The sequence below is a fragment of the Tyto alba genome, unplaced genomic scaffold, assembly GCF_018691265.1.
Source record: "Tyto alba isolate M040663 unplaced genomic scaffold, T.alba_DEE_v4.0 Super-Scaffold_21, whole genome shotgun sequence".
Lineage (NCBI taxonomy): Eukaryota > Metazoa > Chordata > Aves > Strigiformes > Tytonidae > Tyto > Tyto alba.
In genome coordinates this window covers 22,186,879-22,213,781 of record NW_024881295.1, presented here as the reverse complement: position 1 = coordinate 22,213,781, position 26,903 = coordinate 22,186,879, and the positions used below count along the sequence as shown (strand labels likewise).

The 26,903-nt window shown below is 44.9% G+C and overlaps 1 protein-coding gene across 1 annotated transcript in view; it reads right to left on the bottom strand.

The window, feature by feature from the left end:
- The window catches only part of TBXAS1 (thromboxane A synthase 1), a 243,562-nt gene that overhangs the window by 161,280 nt on the left and 55,379 nt on the right, over window positions 1-26,903 (bottom strand). Inside the window, 1 exon segment of the mRNA XM_042795265.1 lies at window positions 15,321-15,414. Within this exon segment, the coding sequence (XP_042651199.1) occupies window positions 15,321-15,414 (94 nt within the window).

Below are 26,903 nucleotides of genomic sequence, written 5' to 3'. Positions count from 1 at the left end.
ACATAATCTCCTTGTCTTCATAAGGCAAGGTATTCTTCATGTTCTCTCCTGAAGCCAAACACTGTTTAAAACCCAAGCCATCCCTGTTGTAGCTGGTACATGGAAAAGAGACACACTAGAAAGTCATATCAGGCCTCCCTGGAACAAGGGATTGGGAAGAGACAGAAACACATAGTGCCAACCCCTGCGTGGGCTGGAGAGAGGATTGCAGAAGGCAATAGGGGCTGAAATAGCACAAGGAAACTAAACAGGAGGCTGCAGTGGAATGAGAATTTGGGACAGCTCTAGGGATCAGCAAGGCCAGTGGCCAGCACCCAGGGTAGGCACGGGGGTGCCAAGCAGAAGTACAGTCACAGCTTCAACTGTGACCATTTCATAGACAGAAGAGCTTGATTTTGGAGGTGAGGATTGAATGGGCTTGTGTCAGCCATTCGTTCCTGTTTCTAGATCATCACTCAGGGCTGGATTCTGCAGCAGCATCAAAAAAAAGCACCTTGTCAATCCATCTGGGTTTGTTTTTTGGTTTTTCTTTTAAATGAATGATGCTACACACTTGCAAATACCAGATATTTTCCAGAGGAGCCAATGAATTTAGCTGCCCCTTCACAACAGCATTCATCTGCACCCAGAAAAGAAGAGAGGGGCTTGGCACCCTCATTCAGTACAACATCTATACAGATCTAGATGTTTTGGCACAAGGCACAAAGTCAAGAGTAACCACTGCTCCTCCCTCTCCCTGTGAATTAACCACATTCCTAGGGGACTGGGCCACTGACAGAAAGTAACCACTGCCTGGGACAGAAAACAACCCTTCCACCACACATCCCTCTTTCCTTCCCCCTCACCACCCCTTCCCCCCGCCCCCCAGTAAAGCAACAACCTGGAGGGACTGTTGAGGAAAACAACGGCGGGGGACAACAGGACAACCAAGCTCCTTATGAAGACATCAAGAGGACAACTGTGAGTGCTTACACTGTACAGCATTTCTCGTGTATGTGGCATCAAAGCGCCACCACGTACAGAATTCAGGGTTTGCACATTCCTGGCTCCAAGATGGTCACACATTGTAAACGTCAGTTCCAAAGCAGGGGCCTCCTGGGGGTCCTCAAAGAAAAGGGGATCCCTGTTTGGTAAGCAGTAAGAAATCAAGTTGTGGGTCATCTGAAGGACAAATTCTGTCCAGAAGTAAGAATTAAAATAACATTATGAACTGTTAAGTGGTGCCAAAAGCTTCACCTGCCCGACATCAGCGTTTGTCCCACAGGGAAAGGGCCGGAGCAGTGACTGTTGGAGAACGTGACATCCACTCGTGCCCTGGGAAGCGAAGGGGCATCCCACCGTATCACTGGGGACAGCACAGGGCACTCAAAGCCACGGGGAATCTCCTGCCAGCAGCTTACTCTCTGCTGGCTCCTCTCTAAACTCAGCCGTGGCACAACAGGGGCATGACAGAAGGTGAACGGGCTCCTGATCCACTGTGAGGTCCCTGAGGGCTTTTATAAAGACGGGACAGTTTAGGGGCTGCTTAAACTTCAGGAATTAATCTGGGGTTTTTTGACCACTCTAAATCTTGGCCTCTCCGCCATATATTTGGGCCAACACCTCTTTTGAATTCAAGATCAAAATTACAGGGTTGATCTAGAAGTAAAAAAAAAAAAAAAAAAAAAAAAAAAAAAAAAAAAAAAAAAAAACCAAGGCCCAGATGAAGAGTGTATATATCTATTCCTCTGACTCTCCTGCTAAAATTTCAAGCTAAAAAATTATACACACCCCAACAATTACATGTCAGAAGAAGAAAAAAATATATATATTTATTCATAACAACCTCAGGTTATTTATATGGCAATGCAGGATGCACAAGAGAATCAGGTCCTCCAAAATACAGATAAATATCTCAGCTCCTGTGAAACAGGTCATTTCTAGAGGATGATAGATGAAATAGATGAAATTCCATTAAAGGAATAGCTTTGAAGCACTGTCTTTAGAGCAGATTTCCTCTCTCCTGCAAATCCTTAACAAAGTAGCTGGACATTTAGCTTTGTTACATGCCAAAATATTTGTACCTTGTAAAGAAAGTCACAGGAGAAACAATGTTAATGGCTTCTTTTTACAGTAGCCAGTTGTCAGAGGAGGTGGGAGAAAACAAACCACACAGAAAACAATGGCCAATTTGTGGTCTTGACCATTTAAAAATGGATCCCAAAATAGTCTGCTAGGTTGTCTCACCCGAAGCAAAATTACCCATGAATACATATGCATGTACACAGAAACAGCATCTCTTGACGCAGTGCTGATGGTGACTGCAGTCAAGGAAGAAGCGTTATTGCATTCCACATTGTGAAAAGACCACAATGCAGTAATTATTCTGAAAGGTTTTCACAAAGCACAATTATTAAGCTAACATTATCCCATTATTGTTTGTTGCTATGGAGATAATATAATCAATATATTTTCTGGATTGATTTTTTTAATACAACTAGCACACTGCATAATATAGCAAGATTTAGCTCAATGCATTAACTGATTTTAGTTTATGATTGGCAAAGTCTTGAGGCAATAGATTGCAATCCATCTCACGCCTATTATTCTATCAAGACACTTAATGTCAAAATCTCTGCTGCAAAAGCGAGTTTTCCTTGTTGAAAATGAGAAAAAGGATAACAAATTTCTCTGAAGAGAAGCAATCTTTTAAGCACAAATTTAACACTTACTCCTATTTTTCCTAAGCCAAACAAAAATTACCAGGCTGATTACAGAAGTAGTAAGGAAAGCAAGTTGTGTCTGAAGCATCTCAACTTAAGATGCTTATTTATTCCAGCGCGGATGTTTTGAGGCACCATCCTCCTCCACGCAATGCAAACTTTTCCTGTAGCAGCAGGAGGCTCCAAGAAGGCGGCAGCAGTTGCGGCGCTGCACCAGAGCCCACTGGATGGGACTGCAGCCCACGGCCTTGCCACCAACCCTGCCCACGCGCGCTCGGAGGAGTCACCCGCTGCCCGCGCCCCGCAGGGACTGCGGACCCTCGGCCCTTGGCCTCCGTGGGTGGCGAAGCAAAACTGTGATAGCCACAGCCCTTCGTTTCCTTGCCCATAAAACTGCAAGAACACCTGCCTTCTTCCAAGCCCACCTCCGCAGATGGTAAGCTTTTAGCAAATCTCTGGGTTTGCTCCAAATTTAGGACGGCTCCTGTGTTAGGACAGCGGTAAGTGTGCACGAACCCGAGCTTTGTGCACAGACCTTTGCAGGACAGTAATATCATATATTAAGAGGCTTCAATTCTGACGCTGCTGTTTCAGACTATTCCGTCTCCTGGGAAGAGATGGGCTCGTTGTTGGGCAAAGTCTCAAAGCCTTTTAACGTACATTTGCCACAATTGTCCATAGAAGGATTTTAACAGGTTCTTCCCCTCCTACGTGGCCATACTGTGGTAAATCGCCTTCATCTCAGCCCGAGGGGTGACCATATTTTGGCAGCACGGTTTATGCTCAGGCCAAAATTCACAAGTACAGCATGCTAGACTTTTTGTAACTAAAGGAAAGGAGTCGGAGCAACGTTTCAAAGTAACAGTGCCCGCTAACTCCTGTGAGAATCATAGGGTTATGCTTTTAGTTGCCACAGTGCGGCTTTGGCTTGACTTGGGTTAGACACCAGTATATAAGCATTTTTACCATAGGGTGTACAACTGCCTGCATAAAATAAGAAATTATTAATCATAGGGATCACAGTAATTCCACCTTCTCCCTTCCCTAAAGGCACCGGCTTGGGTGGTCTCGTCTTTCTACACGAAGCGGGCCGCGGGCCCAGCGACGTAACTGCTCCGGTTGGAGGGGCTCCATCCGGAGCCACCGCTGGCAGGGGAGATCTGGTTGTGCCACACACCTGGCCCTTCTGGCGCGGGGGATCAGCGGCAGCGTTCGGAATGCACGTTCGCAGCCCACCCCCCGCGAGGCTGCCGTGCTGGCACCCACCCAAGCACCACCCCCCCCCCCCCCCCCCGCAGCACTGACCCTTCTCTCCCATCGCACCTCCCAGCGCCGCCGCTTCTACCAAAACGGCCCCCAACTGCTATGTGGGGGTGTGCCATGGTATAAGATAAGCACGTATGTAGGGTTGCCTTCTCGCCTTGCTCACTTTTACGTTATTTTATAAAGGATTTTTCTGCAGGATGGGGCTTAGACAAGTGGGTATGACACTCAAACAGGCTACTGTCACATGTGCAGCCTTAAAGGACAACATCTGCTAGCTCATCGGCACAGGAGAGCATTGCTTAACACACATTACTGTTTCAAATATGAAGAAAAACTTCATTTGTTTCAAAGCACTGACAATGTTCTGTCTACCGCAATGCCTTATCATTCAACAGCCCAGAAATTCTGCAAAAATAAAAACTCATTTAGCTGTGGTCAGTCAGGTGATATCAATTTTGGTAATAAGAATGATACAATTACATTCCTAAGCAATTGGTCTCAGTAACAGACAGACAGCACCTCTGGTAAATTGGCTGCAGGCCTGATTTTACCACTCGTTCATACCAAGTAGAGCCTACCAGCAAGACCCCCTCGATTTCGGTGCTAGAGGACTAAGATACTACTTAGCAAAAATAAGGTATTCTGTATCCTGCTGCAAAGATTGAGGCTAATCACACCGTGCTTGGTTACATTCTGTAATTGCTGTGTATCTTCTTCTAGACAAAGGTTACAATCTTCTTCCTTTTCCTTTTTTTTTTTTTTTTTTTTTTTTTTTCTCTTTTTAAATGAATCAGGTCACTTAAATAACTAATGATCACGACTCCCCCACACAGAGGCTGAGTTCACACATAGCAGAGAGGCACGGCATAGCAGCCCCTGCCAAGAGGGAATGCTGTCCCCCCGCAGCAGGGCGCCTGGAGCTCAGCCGCCCGCCCCTGGCCCCTACAGGGAGACACCGGGACCCCCCAGACCTGCCGGGCCCCTCCAGCACAGCCCGGGGGGGAGCAGAGGCAGGACAGTCCTTACGTCGGTCACGCCGTGCTGCAAAAGGCTCTCACAAACCTTCTCTACTCCCGCCACAGCTAAATATCATTTCCCCTGAAGCACTTTGCCCGTGCTTATGCGGAAAGGCGGATTGGGCTGGGGGGGACGCGGGCGCCGCGCGGTGCGGAGCTCCCGGTGCCGGCTGCGCCGCCGCGCTGCGCTCCGGGAGACGGGAGCTGTTCAAATGTTTTGACAGAACGTGCCGATTCCTCGGGAATGTTTTTATTCTAGTCGATGTGCCAATTCTTCACAGATTTCCAGTGGAAAGCAGGCAGACAGTCTGGGTCTGCTGAAATAAAATGACTTCACTCAGAAAGAAGAAAAAGTTGCGTTTTCAGACTATTTTTACTCGATTCGCAATTGTATTTGTTTTAGTCAGTTTGTTGGATTGTTTTCGATTTCACCTGGAAACTCCATTTTCTAGCAGGCTCTAAAGACACACCAAAAGGCGCCGAAAGACTGCAGAAAATTAAACTCAAGTAAAAGACCTCAGAGGACTTTTGAGATATAGGCTTGTAAGTAGACAGAACAGAGATAAACAGGGAAATTCCAAAAAACTTTACACTAAATTAACCATGTCCTAACTAGAGCTGCTTGGTCTGGTTCTGCAAGAGCCGAAATACCTCCATTTTTGCCTTTGCGGTTGTCTTTCAAAGGCTTTCTTTTTTCCTTTTGCCTTAGGGAGTTATTTATAGGGCTATTATAATTTGAGGTCTGGTCTTCTTGTGGCAGGTCCTCCATCCAGGAAATGAAATAGCATTAGAAAATGAAATCTCGCGTTTATGAGGTCTTAGAGATGGCTCCCTGGGGCATTAGGGAAAAAAAAAAAAGGTAGTGAAAAATATAAACACAAATATAACTACAAGCTACTTGCACGGTCCCTAATTCTATCTGTCATGAACTATAGGAGACTCTTTATTAAAATAGAGACCCCTGGTATAAGGTCACCAACTGTAGCTTTTTTTCCCCAAAGCTCTCCCGTTTCCCCCTTACGTGTGATCAGGCGCCTTTTTCCAGTCCCACCTTGGCTGCAAGGTGCTCCGGTCCCAGACTGCCCTCGGATGGGGGACGCAAAGAAGGATAACTCAAACACCACCCCTCCTCCGGCGGCCCTGCCACACGCTTTCCACAACACATTATATGTTGCAGCACATCAACCGATCAAGGCAGATTTGTCCATCCCTTTGCAAGCTGTAACCTTCGCAAAAATCGTGTATCAGACACGTATTTCTTGTTCATCCCTCTCTATACATCGTTCCTAGTCTACCACCTAGAGCCACAGGGTGCCTTATCCTACCCAGGGCTTGCTCTTTCCTCTCAGCATATGGACATAAAAGCAAATAGAGGCAAAGCAGTGAAGATCTGGGGGCTCCCCATCCCCTTTCCTGTGTGTCCAAAGGGACCCTTCCCTCCGAACCCTGCTCTTGCCGTGTGTCTTTTTCCCTTTTCTTGAGTTGAACATTTTCCCCATGTTTAAAGGCCCCCTCAGCTTCTCAGGGAATAATTAAACTCCTTGACTCATCATCACACGTGTCTTCTGGGCTCCCGCAGCCTAGCTTTCACTAACCCTACCTGAGTCACCTCTGCCATCATGCTACCCAGGAAAAGTTAACAGCTTTGCATATGCCCAGAATTGAAAAAAGCCATCAGATATGCACGGAAACTATGGAAGCTCATAAAATAGTAAAGACTAATTTTCAATTATTTTAATGGGGTTTCTGCACAGTTTATTATGAAAATATGTATTTGGGAGTATTTTTAAACATATATATAGGTTTCAATTTCTTTTTCTCCTGTTTGCAATTTTATTTTTTCTTGTCACAGGGTGAACTAAAAATCACTAATAATGTTCAGTGAGTGGGTTGTTTTCTCTACCTGAATATTTAAAATTGCAGCAGTGCAACTGTCCAAAGAACATTTCATTTTTCCCTCTTGCCTTAATAGAAATAATCTAAAATTCATGGATTATTTAAAAATTACAAAATAGAAGCAGGAAAAAAAATGTTAATAACAAAGAAATAAAATTAAGAGTTGAAAAGTACAAGAACAACCCAAGACTCTATCATCCATTTCACTGCATTGCATGGTGAAAACAGCAATTTGAAATACATGTTTTTAAAGCACGGAGCTTTGTTTAGATTTCCTGTTGAAATTTTTTTTATCCTTTTTTTCTTTAAAAAACCCAAACAAACAAAAAAACCCAAACCACAACCTTAAAAAACCCTCAGTTCTCAGACAAACCCGATTAGAATCCAACTCCTGTTGGTTCTGATTTCACATTATCCTCTACACGTAGGCATGTGCCGAGGCCTCTAAGGACACGAAGAACTAGATTAACTTTTAATCTTTATACCTCTCGTCACGACAAGGTTGGTCCTTTCTTACACTCCCACGCCTTTTCTAGGCAACTTGCATTTCTGGATCAGATTGCATAAATATTTAACCAAAAAAAAGAGAATGCTCCGGAAGATAACGTTTCACTTATTTCTGGTGACTAAAGAGAACCCCAAGCACGCTTCGCATCTGCCCCACGTCTGCAGCAGCTACCGGCGCCCTCGGCCCTGCCCCGGCGCCCACGCTGCAAATCCACCCTGCCCTCCCCAGCACCGCACCCACTCGCCCACGGGCCACGGCCGAGACCCGGCTTCGCGCTCGGTCCCTCGCAGGGGAAGCCCCGGCTCGCCCCTGCGTCCTGCCTGGGGCGGGCAGGACGGGGGGCAGAGCCCCCAGGGCCCCCCCCACGCAGCCCACCGCCGATACCGGGAATCGAACGGCACGTGTCTGAATGGGCCACGCCGGGCAGAAACCGAGCCCGGCTCGCGGCAGGGGGTCAGACCCACGGGAGCCGTACCCTGCTACACGCAGAGAGGGAGGGGGACCCGTCTCGCTTGCCACCCTTCCAGGATGACTCGCTGTCCAGAAGGGCAGCTGCTTCTTTGAGGAGACGTGTCATGCTGTAAACATTTCTCGTGGAGCCTGGGTTAGCAGCACTTGTAAGAAAACCCTAATGAAAATAAATTGTTATGTATTTACCCATATGCTGAGGAGCATATGGCTAATGCATTTAGACACTGCTAATGAAGTTAAGACTCAGCCAAATTTGTTGGCTCATGGATAACAACTGTTCTCCACAACCAATCTGAGCCTGATATAATTTTAGCATTACAACTGATACCTGGACATTATTATACGTGCTGATCTGGTATAGAAGAACTGGGTTTCTGAATATAGATTTCTCCACATTGCAATAAGAAGGTGAGCAGCATATGACACCACTAAACTCCAGACTTACAGGTAATGTGAGCAAGTTACAACTTCATTTAAAACAGCAGCGATTGCTCTTATTCACTGCAGCACAGAGTCTGTTGCTTGCTATTTTAATTTCGAGGACTAAAAGATTTTATTTAGTCTAATCCCATTCTATCCAGGCCAGCACCACGCTGATGTTACTACAGCCAAGAGCGAACAGAAGACAATCCTGCCTAAGAAATATTCCCCCTTTTTTAAGTCCATGTGTAGAAGCTCAGTATGCTCACTACAACAGCTACAGGAGTCCTCCTATTCAATCATATCACTATTGTACTGCTCTTCAAAGTGAGGGTCCCTACTTCTTGTGGGAATCCTACTCCTGGTGTATGACCACAGGGAACCCGGAATCCAAGGCAAATTCCAGTTTAAGTGATTACACTGGGTCTACCTGTATGGTACTACTATTGTAACTATACATTATCTTCTTTCTCTTAACACAACTACTGCTGGTTTGTGTTCACCGTTGTTATGTGTCAAGCCAGAGCTGACTTCAGTTTAGCAGCACATGCTGCTTAAAGAGCAGGGTACATAGCAAATTCCAGAGGGTTACATGATGAACATGCAAATACAGTGTCCAAAGGACACAACACATGGAAAGCCTACCCTACATCATTTTTGTGAGCCAGGCGTCATTTTAACGATGCAGACCTCCACTCTGATGGATCTTGGGCAGTCATTTGTCAGTTGCCACCAAAAACCCATCAAAGAGCAATAGTTTTGGTCAAGGATGGAATGGAACAGGAAAAGTGTCCTTCAGCACTGTTAACTTGGGGACCCACCTTACTCAGACACCTTCATCTATAGACCAGAGCTCAGGCATTAATTCACAGCCCCACTTGCTTGGTGACTATTGCAAAATCATTTCATCTCTCCCCAGCCTTCAAGCGGCCCAGTCCACTAAAGACAGCAGTGATACTAGCCTCCCCAAATCTACCAAAGACAGTCCCCAGGGAAGTTACTCAAAGTGTCTCACCACAAGCAGATGAAAACAAGCAGACCTATCTATTCCAGAACACCATCTATGCCATTTTGTGGGTGGGTAAAAAGAGGCCCAAGGTGAAGCAAAAGAAAGATTTGCTTACCGAGAAAATAAGAAAGCTTTGCCCCAGTCAGACTTGCCTAAATTCACACCGAGAGTCTGAGGAAAGCCAGGAGTATGACCAGCAAATCTCTCTTCTCACTCCCTCTGCTGCTATGAAGCACTTCATCCCCTTTCCACTTCGCAGGTAAAGCCCTTTGCATACAGCTAGCAATTGCCTCAGCCATTGCCTCTTCACCTCATGCAGTGTTTAATAAAGCAAAAGGAACCACCAAAAATATGGCTTAAAGAATACCAAAACTATGATGTTGCTCATCAATGAACTCTTCATCTATTTCTAGAGGCAACTGCTGAGGTCTAGAGGAAACACTCACCCAGCCCTGGCAGAACAAATAGATGTGGGAGCTGCTCTCAGCAGAGGCCACACAGCCACACGCTGTTCCCTGGAATACGAGAAAGAGCCCCGTTTCTTCCCTCAGAGGGAAAACAGTATAGGCCAAAAGAGCAAAAGCATCTGTCATCACCACCACCTTCATCGCTTGGGTCAACGTTATTCACCAGCAAAGCAGCAACGATTCACCCCCCTTTTTCTGTCATGCAAAACCTGGCAGCTTCTTTGTGTAGCCTAACACTGTCTCCAGCTTCCACAAACGTTATTTAAAGTTGACACCACATTCAGGGATACCTTGCAAACACAGCTATCGGAAACATCGAGTGCAAAAAAAAAAAAAAAAAAATCAGAGCCTGCTGTGACTGTAGAGAAGGGTTCCTGAGGCGTAGGCACTGCTCCCCCAGAGGCAGGCTCACCCTGCTGAGATCCCACAAGCTCAGGGAAAAGCTGGGGTGAGCCACAGCACAGCTCTGCCCAACGCTCTTCCGAAAAAAAAACAGAGGCCCAGCTCTTGCTGAAGGGTGCAAACAGTATTTTGTCAAGTGGGAGACAGCTAATTGTAATGTTTTGATTTCCTGCATTAGGTTCCCACAAACACATACTGCGCTGACTTTGTCAGGGTATCTGACAACGTTAACGTCTGATCAAAGGAGGTAGCACAGAGTACCAGCTGAGAGTAGGAAGATACATGTATTTGAAAGGGAGAGAGACTGGCTTTACAGACATACGAATATACACATGAAAACACGTCTAACCCCAGGTTTTCTGTCATGTTGCAGACTGTGAAATGGCTAGGTTTAGATCTGCACCACATGTATTCATGTCACATGAATCCAGGCACGCAGAGGCCTCCCACTCAAGGTGGGTTTCCCAGGATGCGAGGGAAGACCCGAGGCACCCCGTGAGGTCTGCTCGGGCGGTCAGCAGCCCGCAGCCCACGCGCACAGCCAACCAGTGGAGGGAAGCCAGGCCGGGTGATGATGCCGCGGCTGCCCTGTCCGGTTCCACGTAGATAGCTATCAAGTGGCAAAACACACTCCTCCTATCCCACTCCTCTCATTTAGCTGCACGAAGCAACGCAAAACCATCTGCAGGCTTTCACTGTCAGTGTAAAGCATATTATTCTTGTAATTAAATCCAGGTCATCAGCCTATCTGAGAGTTTCTCTTCTTCCCTTCCCCCTTTTCCCCCTCTTTGCTCCCCTCACCATTTGCCTCTCTCCATCCTTGTTTGGGTTTACATGCTGTGTCATTAAATTCCAGAACAGTAAAACGCTGCAGCCTCTCTAAGCACTGACACACTGCTTTCTGGGCTGCAAATTAGACGTAATTTCACTCCAGCAAGGATTCTGCCTTTTATTTTGCTTTACGTCCAACTCAAAGGACGCTTTCGGCAGATGCATAGTGGAAAAAGATCGTGTTTGCTCTTTGCTTCCTCCCTGCACTTCCCCCTTCTCCACTCCCACCCATCAGCCATAAAACAACACAGCCCAGCCAGATCCCAAACTGAAAGCAAGACAAAGCACCCACACAGCCCCCACTTCCATTCAGCAGAAATGGGCCGCTCCAGGGTAGCCCAGGATCTACAAGTAGGCCAGACAGAAATAAACAGAGTAAACAAAGGGTGTCCTGTCCAAGCAGAGAGGGGCTAAAGAGAGCGATGTCTTTCATTAAAATGCAAGTCAGGGATACAAGTACACAGCCAGTCAAAAGCATCACTGGAGCTTGCGAGGAGTAATAGGAGGGAAGCAACACGTGATCGTGCCATTATAAGGACCCAAAGCACATCACCAGCCGTGCACAGGGCACAAACGCGTAGCCCACCTACCCAGGACCGAAACAAGGGAGCCAAGCACACACCTACCACCACCCCAAAACACCAGCGAGGCCGGCCCCGAGCCCGCAGCAGCACAGCACAGCCCTGCTCCCCGCAAAGCTGAGCGGGAACAGCGCCCGCAGGTACAGTACCGGGCAGCCAGGCCCGCGCAAACATCATCTAAAACCAGCAGAACCTCCTCAGAAAAGGGATGGGGAAGGGGCAGGAGGGTCCACGACAGTCATAGCAACAGGGCAAGTGTCTGCCGCCGTTCTGCAGGAGGAAGGGTAACGGGGTGCGTGTGCCTCCTGGGGCTTCCGAGCATTTGTCACGTAAGAAGGTCATTAGCCTGGGAATTACTAGGAGAATTTCATTTCATTTTCCTGCAACATGCTGCTCTGAAGCCCACGCAGATCCATGTGTGCAAGTCCACGCTGTGTATGCCCTCGTGTCCCCCCGCTGTGTGGCTATCGCACACAAACCTCACGCTTTTCCAGAGACTGGTAGGAAAAATAAAGTACACAGGGAGGTGGGGGAACAGTTAGGAGTTTCCAGCAAAACAGTGGTCTGTCATCTTGGTTATCGGGAAAATTGAACGTGCTGCGTTTCTTAAACAGCCTAATCATATTTACTATTACATCAGACTTACCCACCACAAATTGTTCTCATGCAATAGAAGAATTTTTAATCTAATATCTTGGACTCAGATAATTTCCCAGCTGCAGAACTGCAATAATTTCCTATCTTCTCATTTTTGAGATAAGCCGATTAACTTGGGTATGTTTTAGTTTCAGGGTGCGATTTTCTCCCTTTATTGTACTTGAGAGAGAAGGGGTGACTTCCAGTAAAATTGTTTTCCCCAAGCCTGCTTCTCAGTGATGCAGATAGGTCTTTCCTGTTGCATTTCCCTTAGGCCCTTAACTTCCAGCACTTCCTCTTCCTCTGAGATATTATATTAACAGCAACTCTTATTTTACTCAAAGAAAATACACTGTTTGAGAAATCCCAAAAATAACTCTTTCTAAAAATCTCGTGCAGAAAACATTTTCTTGTTTAAAATACATTTGAAAGTTTATTAAAAACCGCACAACCCAGCTCTATTGGTCAAACCCTGCTTGCATTGTTCATTTGTTTTCAGGCACAATTACAGAAGAAGAATAGCAGCAGAAAAAGGGTAAGGCCTGATGCTCTGTTCACATATACAGCGGATCAAAACAGGAACCTCTATTCACTTCAGTAGAACTGATTTACACCCAAGTAAAGGAGAAGACAAACAAATGCTTGAATTTATGCCATTACAAATTGAAAAATACAGCTACTCCCACAATTTTGTTGAGAGCTTTTGATATTTAATGTTTTTTCTTAAGTCCCCAGGTTGTAGATTTACTTGATTATGTCAAAGGGACTCCCACTCCTCCCTTTTTTTTTTTTTTTTTTTTTTTTAAAGTTTCTACCATCTTCTTCTAGGAGGAAAGCCTGAAATCATGAGATGACACTTTTCGGACTGGAAGGCTGTGTCTGTTGAAGTGGTTTGATTTTGCTTTCTCTTCTATACCTCACTGTTGTGCAGGGCTCTTCAACCTGTATTGATTTGCAGACCAAATTCAGCACTGGAAATGTATGCGTTACACATAGGCAGATTCCCATACGGCACATATCAATTCATTCCTCTTAGTCACCATCCATGAATTCCTCTGAAATAAATGCTCATGAGTTGAAACCTGCCAGTCTGATGATTTAGTGGGAGCGTGGCTCGTGTGTTTTCCCTGCCCAACGCTGGCGATACCAAGAAGGACCTGGCCCATTTAAAAGGGAGACTCCCTAAAACACCAGTTCAGTGAAAAGACCTGGTTGCATAAGCATGCAAGTGCAAGAACTTCTTAACATTGTAGATGTAGCAACAGAACAAATCAACATTTTTGCTGCTTATTGAAAAACAAAAAGTAACCCCAGCCCCCAACAAACTGTTGCTCGTGCACAGCTATACCCCTCGCAGCTAAGCCCCTAAAACCATCCCCAGGAAGGTGACGGGCAACCTCTGGTTTTCCCCTGTTGGGGAAGGGAAGGTGGAAGCTCTCCTCTACTGCCTGCAGCGGGAGCACCCGCGTCCCTGAAAACGCTCTCGCGGAGAGCAGCCTGCAGTGGAAAAGCAGCCCCCCTATTACCGCCGCGTTGCTATGGGCACTATTCCTAAGAACGCAGCCACAGGAGCAGATCCAGAAAACATGGCAAAAAATACGAGAGAAGAAAGAAAAATTACCGAGCCCCTGGACTCACCCCTGCCTGTTCCCACCCGCACCGACAGGGCTGTAGGAAGGACAGGGAAACTTCACAGCGCTGGACAGCCAGCCCCCTGCGGCTTGGGGCTTTGGTACTCCAGGATTCAATTTCTCAGCTGCCTTTATTTTTTTCCTAAAAGTTAGCAAAATCAAGTTTATCTTTTCTTCATTAGCCCGTTTTAAGTTAATTTAATGAATATAATTCTGAATGAAATTTGCCTAACGGATCATAGATAACAGTTTGCAAAAAACTTTCCTCTTGTACACTGGTGCAGGGCAAACCTATCTACAACGTATCAAAACGACTTAGTCTCCAGACACTTTTTCCTGTAACGAGTGTTAGCAGGTGACTAACGATAACTGGATTTTGTCACCAAAGATCTACAGAACGTGCAGCTTCATGCCATCCAGCTGAACTGAAACCAGAAGAGCACAGGTGAACTGGTCTGTATTCCACACCACCAGCATCCCCTACACGTTAAAGTAACCCTGCCGATTCCAGTGCAAGTTAAGAGTGGATCAAGTCTACCTTTTATGCTATTTTCTAAATGAAATCAGATGTTTTTCTAAATGAAATCGGATGTACATGTAAAACTGGTATTTAAATGGGTTTTGATAATAATAATGAGTCTGATATTGACAGAATAGTCATCATGAAGACCAAGGAAAGAGGCATTATATTCTCATTAATAATTCAAATATCAGCACAGATACTGATGACTCTTTGCTTAAAAGAGCAAATTGGGCAGCAGCTGGAGTTAGCCCAGTTGCTGGACTGCCAAGAGGTGAGCTGCAGAGGTTTTACTGTAAGATCCAACCAGATAAATGGCAACTCCTCATTGTTAAGAGATCTTGGACCCTCAGAAGCACTGCTGAAATTGAGCAAGGAACAAAACCACAGCATTGTCAGAGGAATGAAAGTGAATGGGTGAGAAAAATAGGGGAACAAAATCTTCAGGCAGAATCCCCAAACTTCCTTCTTCCTCTCAGTCCCAATATTTGGGGCACAGAGCAACAGTGTTCAGTGATACCTAGTTCCAGTTACTACCTAGGAGCAAGCAACGCTACAATCTTTAAAATAAATACATACAACCAGCAAAAGCACAAACAGAAAGGTCATAGGAGCCAAAACCACTCAGAACAAACCAGGTGGGGCTAGTCAGCATAATCTGCTCTATTCACATGACTAAGTTTGTTTCACTGAGGGCATGAACTTTCTTGGAAAAACTCAAGTAATTAACTGCAGGAGTTTACACATTGTCTTTCTCTCAAGTTTATTTTACCCTTAAATTAGAGCTGCTTGCACACAACTGCTTCTACCAATTCACTCAAAAAGCTGAGTTTTGCTTGTTCTTTCTGGAGGGAGATGCTTGAAGAGATGGTGCTGTTGAAGTGTAGGATTCCCTTCAATTACTCCTACCTCCTGCCCACTCTTCCCATCACTTTGAATAAATACAAAGAAAACCATATTTTACCTCACGGAAAAAGAGCAGGTTTCCAATGAAAGGAAGAGGTGGAGGATGTCGGATCCCTACTTTGCTTAGTCGGGAGAATGCAGACATGGAGTACCTGGAAAAAATAAGGTAGTAAGTTAGTTTGGGATCTTGCCATGAGAGGGCTTACCATAGGAAATAGTCCAGACGACTTCCCTGTATTCAGAGGGAGAAAATGTTTTCTGTGTTGGCCAAACAGAACTGTCAATGTGGCGACATAGCTCAGCAGCTTCTCAAGTCACAGGAATAAACGCAATACACTGGTGTTTCAGAGAGGGCAGAAGAACAGAAGGGACTCAGACACAGGCCTGAAAATTAAGAAGTGGAAATAGAGAGCTGCTCCTCTTCCCGCAGAGTGTCTTGCAAGTCAGAAGTGACTCTCCAAAGCTACATGAGGTTACAAACAAGACCAAAACAGGCATTCGGGGTGTGTCCACTGGGGCACAGCTGGGAAAGGAACAAGACAAATCTTCAGATGATTTTCTTCTTCTTCCATCACTGCTACCCACATAGATCACCAAACAAGAATTCAAACTAGTCTCAGATGTGCACGAACCAAGACACTATCAGTGTGTTCAAGACAAACCTAATATTTGGGTCAGATAGGCTGATTAAGTGATTTTATAGCTGCCAGTCAGCAAATTAAACAAATATAAAAAAAAAAATACAGGGAAACAAAACCCAGAATGTAAAGCTTCATGCATCCCTTGTTTCAGATGAAACTGTGGCATGTTGACAGGGACAATAGTAGGAAAAAAAGAAAAAAAAAAAAAAAAAAAAAATCAACCAAATCCCAAAGTCTTTTTTTTCTCCCCCTCCCCTCCCCCTTTCTTAATACAAACAATGGATTTAAATCAGTGGACTTCAATTAGTGAAATCTGAAAGAGCAGGAGCTAACAGCAGCAGCTTTAATTAGCCAAAGACACAATAATACCGAATCCTATCATGCTGAACGCTATCACCGGGAGGACCAGGACAACAGACATTTAAGACTAATAAAGGCTGTGTCTATATTAACACCTTAACCCAGCGCAATAGCATGGTTTTAAAGTTCTCCCTTAGTACAATGGTTCTGTGTCCGGGGCAGTTTTGGCACACGCAACCACAATTTTTTGAGAGGAAACTGAATTTGAAGCTCTGCTCTAATCCTTCATCTCTTACCAGGGCAGGTCTGAACTAATAAGCAGTCCTTCAACTTTGAACCCCAAGCACAGCGAGGCTGTTCAGTGCCGGGGAGCAGATTATATCTAGCCCCAAACTAAAACTGTGAAGTGCATATAGCGCCGGGGTTTCGATATCAACCGCTTTAGTCTACCGAGCCTGCAAGCCCCCTGAACGACGGGTGGGCTGACTCCCTCTCCGTACAGCCTTGTTGACTCTGAAGACTCTGCTAAACCATTGCTGTGCCTCAGATCTCTCCTCCTTCAGGTTCAATAATCAACACCTGCCTCTCTTGAAATGCCCGACATGATGCAGGCAGGAATATCTGGGTTTAACCCTAACGGGCAAGCAGTGCAGAGTTCTTGGGGGTCAGGGAGGAGGGAGGGAGAGAAAGGAAGATTTAGTGCCAGAAAATGGTCCTCTCTTGCAGCAGGAAGGAAAGGAATGGTGCTGTGAAATGAAATAGATAAAATTAAGATAATGAAATCTCACATGATCAGGAAAACAGAATGGGACTTAAGTATTGGCTTAGTAGCTTTCTGTACTTCCATTTTCTGAGATTCCCTGCAACGTAGTACCTATTCTCTTAATGGGTTTTCTTTTGTGAAGATATTTACAAAAAAAAAAAAATCATAATCAGAAGATAGAGATTTGATAATTTTTAAATAATAACAATGTTTTTTACATGGGGCAGTACAAACCTTCACAAAACACAAGTGCTCTCAACAGAAATTATGTATCTTCAGTCTATGCAAGGGCACTATTTCAGCATGACAGGGTATGGTGGAGTAAAGGCACACAAGTTGACATGTATTACACATTTTATACATATTATTGACTTTTTGGCTACTTAACCACTTCAAACAAAAATATGAGTTTTTCCATAGTGAAACAGCTAGTACTCTTGTGGGGAAAAAAAAAAAAAATGTTTTAACTTCAAAACAACAAACAGCCTACACAATACATTTCTTCTGCAAAGAGAAGATATTTTGCTGTCTGAAGTCTTCCTAAAGTGTCTTTGTGTCACAGCAAAGTCCTCATCTTCAGTATGTAAACAGTGGAAAAGATGAAAATCCCTCTCAACAGAAACCCGTCAATTTTGTGGCATTTTATCCTGGATGTTTCACTGTAAAATGCCTGGCAGATCACAAAACACTCGGCTGGACTACAGTTAACTGCTAATTTCACCGTAGTCCGGACACTGTGTAGACTCCTGGTCTTCATGTACTGCAAAGCGAAAAGTGACTGCAACGGAACCTTACGCTACACAAAGTAAGCAATGTGATCACCAAATATTTTAAAAGAAACAAAACTAACGAGGACAGAGCACCCAGTTTCACAAGGCAAGAAACATGCAGACTCTGAAGGCTATTTATGCTTAGAGATGAGCAGTTCATCTCTGTCAGCTTCTGAACATTCCTGGCAGCTCCACACAGCTGAGGATTTGCTTTCCTTTTTCCCCTCCTAACTGGGTTTTCTCTGATGCTTTTTATTCAGTTACATTTGAAGTGGGTTTTCAAAAGGTAAGGAAACACAGTTTACAATGAGATGGGAAACAGAAGCACTGTAGTCAAGCTACACACTGAAATATAACAACGAAAGGGTAGGGGCAGCAGGAAAAAAAAAAAAAAAAAAGAAATCTCATCAATAAACACATCTAACTCTACCCTACGATTTCACAGTATTTCTGGTATTGTTGAAATATCTGCAGTTTTGCAGAAAAGAGAACAGTATGCAAGTGCTTAAAGACCGATGGTGCTGCACGCACAAGAAAACCGAAGATCTAACACTGCACAGGTAACCTCGACTTTGACCATTTCTAGTGTAACAGCTTACTTTCTACAACCTTAAATATTAAGAGCTTTTTTCCCCCTACCTCCGCAATATTTCAGCTCGCTCCCACCATTTTGGGTGGGGGAAAGAGAAGGAGTGGCGGCTTGGGGCTTCTTTTTAAAAAAAGGAAAAAAAAAGAAAAAGAAAAAAATTATCCTTTATAAACACACAATGACCACCAGCAATACATGAAAGCGACAGCTTCATGGCACAAAGCTTTGTCTCTTCAGCCAGAAGCAGCCGATACCTCAAAGCGTCTAATGCTCGGGACTCGCTGCCCCGCACGCCCACCGCGCGCCCGGGGACAAGTCCTGGCCGGGGGGAGAGGCCAGGAGCTGGACGAGCGCAAACGGGCAGGGATGCCTGCAGAAGGTACACATCTAATCGAACCCGTTCCGAACCTGCTTTATCACCGGCGGGAAATCTTATTTCTCACTCTGCCACGTAACATGCTTCTGTGTTAATTAACCAGAAAAATTTATCCAATACCAGGCAACCTCCTGGTGTTGCTGTGGGTGCACACTAAGGATAGAAGTCCAGCCCACGCGCTAGAAGGGCCAAGTCAAATGCAAAATCTGGAAATAGGAGAGATACCAAGAGGCGACCAAGATTATCAAAGGTACGGAACAACTGCTGTACAGGGAATAAGCGAACAGGCTATAATCTTAACCCTGGAATAAGAAGCAACGGATGCAGGATATGACAAATATATTTAAGATCCTGCATGGCCTAGAAATTAAATAAATAAATATTACCCACTATTTAAAAAAAAAAAAAAAATTCCACAAATTAATATTCAGGTGAAAGGATTAAAAATTAAGCACTTTTCCAAGTAATCAATATACTGATTCTGGAGCTCCTTACCACGGGATGTTGTCTAATCCAGAAGCTTAAAAAGCTTTAAAAAGCGATTAAATTAATGAAAGGAAAAAAAAAAAAAAAAAAAAAAAAAAAAATCAGCAGACACTTTTAATTTGTGAATTTAACAAAAATAAGAGACACACATGGAAAAGATTAAAGGGAAGGAGGGAAAAATTAATCAAATTTCTTTTCCTAAACAGGGAAGTAGTCTGTAAGCTTCCAATGGCAGAATAAGAGATTACACTGTTATAAAACCTAGGAGATAAAACCTCAGACACTTCAGTTTTCTTAAGAGGAAGAGAGGAAGGAGCCTTTGTGCAAAGGGAGGGGGGGCATGAAAAAGGATAAAACTCTGATGGCAGCAATATTTACTGGACAATCTAGCACATTCTCACTCAAAGGAGAAACATACCCTAATATTTACACATGTACGGCTTCCTGCACAACTGTTAATTTAAAACCCTGGCATTATATTTTGAACAAAGTGACAAGACATCAAAAAGAACCAGAGGAACGGCAATAATGAAGTAGATCAATAAACAATTCAATAACTCTTTGAAGACGTTTAGATGGCCTCTCAGAGCTAGGTGCTCTCTGTATATATTAAAGACAACTGTTAAAAGGAAGTTAACATGCCAAATACATTCCTGTAGGCCAGCATGGCAAATTCAAGCTCTCTGAAATATGAACTTCTCTCCAGAAAACACCATGCAAAAAAAAAAAAAAAAAAAAAGAGAAAGTTAAAATCAACAGATAACTAACACAAGTTGTGATGGGTATATAATCAACAGAACTAGCTACCCCTGCTCAGCCAGGTCGGTACGGATCAGTACTGCAAGAGAAAGTATTATGTGGTGTACTGTTAAGTGCTATCAATTTGTGTAGCAGATGACATTACAGAGTTTCCAATTCTGCATCACAGAGTTCAACATACCATTGAAATTACCCCAAATTTCTCTCAAGAGAAAGTGCGTCATTCCTTCTACATTTAAGTAATGCACAACCTAATAATATCTGAAAGCGATAAACTAGGACACGCAGAGATAAAACAGTGATGTTATTTAATCTCACTGTTGGGAGGTGCATTATTTTGGAAGACTGAGTGGGAAAACAAAGTATTTTGCTGAGATAATGGAAATCATTTCTGCCAAACAAGAGATAATCATCATGCATTTTCACCTATTTGCCTTGATTTACATATAGCCATACCAGATCCCAGTTAACACTGGGATGTATTTTGCTCACAAAGTAGTGATAATATACAAAATAATGGTAGCCCCCCTAGTGTTACAACAACGGCTTGTATAAAAATACATAAGCGTTCCTGGGAGCACTGCCTAGACAGCACAGTCCCACCAGAACACTGATATCACCCCCGAGCCAGCTACAGAGCTAGACTTTCTGCTCTTGGTCCTCTCGGGGACATTTCGCATTACAAGTACTGAAGCAAGGTCACTGGAGATCTGCCATCACATAAGTCCTTCCTCTAGTCTGAGCATCAGGATATTTAAAATAGAAAATCGTTATCCAGTCCCATCCCGAGAGAGGATCTTGCAGACCCCGGGTCTCGCGAGTGGGTGAGCGTCGCAGGCAAAGCGGCCCCCACCCCAGCCGGACACAACCACCCCTGGTTGTCCCCTCCAGAAAGCGCACTCACCAAAAGAAAAACAAAGCAAAACACATCATTAAGTCAGCTGTCCATCCCCAAAAGACGGGGAGGTCCTGAAGCACACTCACAAAGCAGAAGAGAGAAAAATGAGGAAAGTAAATCTCTCTTATAAACTGTTCTAACCTGGGTCAACAAAGGCTACCACACTGCCCTGGCAGTACCCCCGGGTGGAAGCAGAGGACTTTGCTGACAGGAAATGCACCTGGTTGTGCAGAATACCAGACTCCGAGTAAGGAATTATTACTATTCCTCAAAAAAAAAAAAAAAAAAAAAAAGATACAGAATATCCACAAGTATAATAATTTCAGTACATTCTTGAGGGAAGCTTCAGAAGAGACTTTAGCCAGTTTGGGATAAGGCTTTTGGAATACTGTAATTTCATTTTCAAGCTCAACAAATCTACACCTTTTAACTATGAATTTGTAGGGTTGTAATACCAGTTTCAGAGATAATGAGAACTTCCACGTAACAGTTGCTCTCCTTAATCACTTGCATGCACTTCCAGTGGTTTAACTTTGACACAATTGCACAAGAAAAAGACAGACATGACATACACTTGCACCATCTACCTCCACAGGGGCAGATGTTTTCCAGCTGCAAAACCTAAATGACCATAGAATTATTATTTCATTGCAACATTTACTAATGCGCCAGGAATAATGTGCAGGAAAAGCCAAATTATATGCCCAATATTAACTTTATACCTCATCTATCTGCTAACAATCATTTTTTAATCCATACAGTTCTGGTCTGCTGAACAATTTTTTAGTGTTTCTTATCTTGCGAACTGATAGGCTCAAGGGACTGGTTGTAATAAGGCTGCAGGTTGTCACAGTGTGTTTAAAGTTTTGGGGGTTGCTTTGATTTAAAAAAAAAAAAAAAAAAAAAAAAAAAAAAAAAAAAAAAAAAAGAAAGAAAGAAAATAGCAGTGAATCAAGGCCAATTAAACGAAAAAGCCAATACAGAAAAGCAACACGCTTCACCATGCTCCGGAGGAGCCCTGGGAGAGACAGATGGTCCGTACAGCAGGCCAATGACAATATTTCATCACCTCTCTCAGAGTGCAGCCCCTTCACACTGGGCAGTGACTTTTCCAAATAAAGAGCAAATGAACAAGAGTCATAAATCCACAGCTTCAGCCCTTCATCGCTGGCTCACCACCTTTAAACAAAATGGTGGTTAACAGCAGCAGAGGCTCTTACCTCCTCCTGGTAACGTGTGTCCTTGGGAAAGGAGGTGGGACCTCCATCCCACGCGAGCACAAAGGACGGTCTCCCCTCCAGGAGGAGCATCCCCAGCAGATCGGAGGTCTGGTGCACACATCAGGCCATGCACAAGGTCCACAGCAAGCCTGGGGCAGAGCTCAGAGCCAAGTTCAGCTGCCACGGCTCAGCCTCAGTGCCCCAACCACGGGCCGAGCCTTCCTCCGGCTCCCCAGGACCACTGGCACCATGCCTTCCTTAGGGGCCCATTTCCTGCTCCCCCTTTTCATTCACAGCAGAAAACGGTACCACCCCAAGGCCGTAAACGTTCTTGCTTCAGCCAGAGAGACTGAAGTTTGCATTAACAGGTACATTGCTAGAAACACTGTTTTAAGAAATCATAGTAAAATTTCATAGGTTGTTGGTTTTTTTTTTTTTTCCTCCCTCCCCAAGTAATTACAGATCTTAATTTTGTAATTGGACATCTTAATTGCATAATTAAAAGGACATGAAGTTTCAGCTTAATTAGCCTTCCTAATTGTTATGCAAGTTCGGTTCAGGCCCTAGTGATGCAGCTCCGTTTGCAGAAAACATGGCACCTGTTTCTGCATGCACCTCAACCATTCCTGCGCAGCAAGAATAACGGCAAGGAGGAGGGATGCGGTTTGGTGTTTGAGTCGAGGGAGGAAAGTCTGCCTGGGAGCACGATCATTCCGGCTTTTCGCTGCCATAAAGGAGGTACTCGGCAGGCCACTGGCCCATTATGTCATAGGGACAAAAAGGGGTTGCAACGCTACGGTGGCTGAATTCCTGAGGTGTTATCTAGCATACACATCAGGGAGTGATGTGCTGTGCAGGCAAAGCCAGGTCTTGTTCCCGCTAGCGCACCTTTCAGTTTTTAATCCATGCATTTCTGGTCTATCAGACAACTTGCTTGATGTCTGCTGATGTCAAAGAACTGGTTTTAGAGTTCAGGTCTTGTACCACGTTCTTCAGTAGCAACAGTCCATACAGAGCCACTCCGTGCTGTTAGGAACCAGCTGGCACAAGGACTGCATAGAGTGGCACCCTGCCAGGGAAAGCCAAAATTACTTCAAGAGGCTCAATGTCTCCCAGGGCTTTTGAGCCCGAGACATCTTCCTTGACTGAAGGCGAGGTGGGGAACACAGTCCTTCCTCACTTTTTGAGACCAGCTTGTCAGTACAGGTAAGGCAGGATGGCAGACACCAAAGCACAGACAGAAAGAGTTACTGGAACAAACCTTGAGGCATCTTCCCCATTTGTAGTCTCAAATGAGCAGCTCTGACAGGCTGCAGGGACAATTCGCCTCCCTTTAGACAGTTCTGGATAAATGCAGAGAGACCTCATGATTACACGGCACATGAAATAGTTATTTTATTTATTTATTTTAAAATTAACATCAAGGGGCCGCCATCCATCCAGTGCACTGAACATGGCAGAGGTCTTGCTGACCAGAAAGAGATGCGATCAGAGTGCCAGAGATCATTTCATAGCGTATAGAGAACCTGAATTAATGGTTCACAGCCCAACTTGGTTCTGGCATTTCCCAACTTGTACGTGTTTGACTTTACAACCTCAGTAATGTGCCTTTAATGCAATTTTCTGTGCAAGTTCTCAGGTTTTTAAAAAGCTCATTAAAAATCCATCACATTGCATCATTTTGCATCCCCAGGGGTCATCGAAGGACCCTAGGACTACGGCAGAGACCTTTGCCAAGTGAGCTAATGGCGGAGCTGACAGAAGCAGCAGGTTGTTGTTCACGCGAGGGAGCTGCGAGGCACAGCCTGACCCGGAGTCTATCGAATACTTTTCTCGGAGAGAAAAGCCAGCAAAATTGAAGAGTTCCGGAAACACAAGGCAAGGCTCCTTGCTGGGAGCTGACACCTCACCAGCGAGCCCCCTCGTCTGCTCCTCTGGCAGCCCTGCCACATCCCGGCTCTCCCCCACCCACGGAGCTGCCGTCACCCCCAGCCCCAACCTCTGCTTGTCGCCCGAGCGGACCCGCACCCGGCCCCTGCTCGCCCCCCAGCCGCTCCCTTCCCAACACAGCCCCGCGCCGGCTCCTCTTCCACGCAGCGATTTGTCCCAGTTTCCCCCCCCCAGCCCCCCCGCAGCGCACCAGCTCGCCCTCCTCCTCCCCAGCAGCGGCAGGCAGCCGGTGGGCGAGCCGAGGGGCAGGAGGCTGCTGGAGAGGGGAGCCGGGCTCCCCGCTCGCAGCTCTCGTGCCCGAGGCTCACCGATGCTGTCGCCGGGGGGATCCAGGACAGTACAGAAAGGCTTTTCTCAGTCCCTGTCACCGGGGGAGACCGAACTGCTCTCAGGGACCTGCTGCCCGGTCAATCCTCAGCACAGACAGAGGGGGGGGAATATGCTTAGCAAAGACAGAATCAGAAATATTAACTTAAAATTATATATAAACACAAGAAATTCCAGTGAATGCGTGGCAACTGCAATTTTTCAAAGACTCACAATTTGCCCAAATTTGTATGAGAAAGGCAAAAAGTATATCCATTGACAAAAAACACCTCCTGTCACCCAGTATTGAATCCCTGCATCAAAGCTAATATAAAAATCAAACACCACCTCTAAAGGTTAATAATAATAATTAAAAAAACAAAACGCCAACACCCAGATCCCCAAAATAAAACAAACCAACCAACATTTTTCTTTAGCCTTTATCTCAGAAATTACGGACCTCACTTTAACTGAAATTTTTCAATAATTTCACCTAAAGCAGACACCAGCCCCGGAAAATTTCAAGCCCAGCTGCTTAGAGTTTGAGAAAGCAATAGGCAACTGAAAATAGAGTCGTATAATGGGAGCATCACACAACCTTAATTTGTGGTGCTCTCAGACCTGCCTATAATTAAGTATGCCAGATTAAAAATAAAGGAAGTGCTGGCTCTCAGTCTGAGAGCACACATAAAAATCTCAGTTCATAGCTAGTTATTTTATGCAAGTTCTAATCCATTATAGTAGGGGGGTGACAATGACTACATCGTCTGACCTTTAATTACAGGAAAGATGCTATAATACTGTACATACCAGACAGCCTGTGATAAACTTGAAATTAATACTGCAGACTGCTTGCTCCCCATGACTTGAAAACTGGGAGCGCTCCGATGCCACAAGGAGAAAGGATGCCTCTGTTTTTCTTTTCTTGCTCAGATTTTCATTCCTCTGTTTCTCTCGTTTTCCATCAGTCCCATTAACCAATAAAAACCACCACAAATGATTCAATTGCACTTCACACATACACACTTTATTTCCACGCCACTCAAGTACAAAGGAGGCACAAACCCCTCCAGAGGAGTGATCCCATGTCCTGGCAGGTGGCTGAACCGGCCACATGAAGCAGCATAGAAGGACCCACTGGAAGTGAGAATGCTCCAGGGAGCAAGTGACAATCTGCTACACGGAGAAATAGCACCGGTGCTGGCTGCAAAGCCCCAGAATTAAACAAGAGAAGCTACCATTCATGCATCTAAATAGGGCGAGTCCAGGGCTCTGTGTTTTGCTGCAGGATTTAATACCACTAGAATTAAAGTGAAGGGCGTCCGGATCACCCTTCATGAAAAGCAGCAAAGCACTGTGGTCACCAAGGAACAGCATTCATTTCCGAAGGGAAGAAGAGACAATCCCTCCAATCTCAAGGCTCCTGCACACCGAAACAGTGAGCGGAAATACAGAAATGGGGTTCAAAGGCTTGTGGAAATACAGAAGAATAAACTCAGCCTCCTCTTTTCCTTTGCACCTTATTCATGACTTAAGTACCTATGGACTGATAAGAGTTGAACTCACAGGAAAGAGGAGTAACTCGGTCCTTTCCATAACGTGAATTCATCGTGGAAGAGACAAAGTAGATAGAGCAAGGAACATGCCTAACTTCTGTTCCCTACCCCAGCACTAGCAGGATACAACTTAGCATCCACAGGCATGGAACAGGAAGAGGAGTGGAATTATTTCAATCACCTTTTAGCTTGCTTGAGCAGTCAATCACCATCACCAGCCCAAGCAAGCTACCGTGGGCCACTAATAAAGGCTGATACCTACTACAAAACAGAAGGTAGTTGAATAGATGGCAAACAAAGCCAGAGGAAAAGCAGAATTTCAAACAGACTGGATGAAAGGATCGCAGGAAGCAAACTTCAAGGAGATTTTCTGAACTCAAAAAACTGCTTAAAAAAAGCGGGCTCAAGCACTGCTCCCAAGTGCCATCCAGATTAAAAGCAAAACAAAAGCAACTGGGGCTTCCTGGAACTCCGAATCACCCATTCAAGCCAGAAGGAGATTGAGCAACCGCCTACATGCAGGAAGAGCCACGCTGGGTATGCACAAAGTGTCAAACCCATAGCAGAATGGACCGAGAGGTATTTTCCTTCTTTAATCACTGAAAAATGCAGTAGCACCACGCATTACTTGTAAAACAGCAGGTTGGACTGTTCAGACAGAAATACACTTTTTAAGCTGACATGGTCCTCTCCGGGCTGCTGGTTACAAAAACAGTGCTTGTTGCACATTATCTCATCTTCTGACTGCACTTTGAAGTCCATTCTGGCCATTCCTCCATGACACAGACAAATTCCCATCCTTAGGAATAATTCTCTGGACTTCATAAAGAAACCCTTGTTCAAGTCATCATTTGCATGTAGAGGCTGACATGGAAATGGCTTTCCTGGACCGGAGTTGATTTGCATTACTCCGTGTCGTAGCACATGACAGCTTACTCTGCAGCCTGCTTGTCTGGGTCTCCCATAATCCACACGGCCGCAGCCCTCCTCTCCGCGAAGCAGCTGCGCACATGACAGGAAAAGCTCA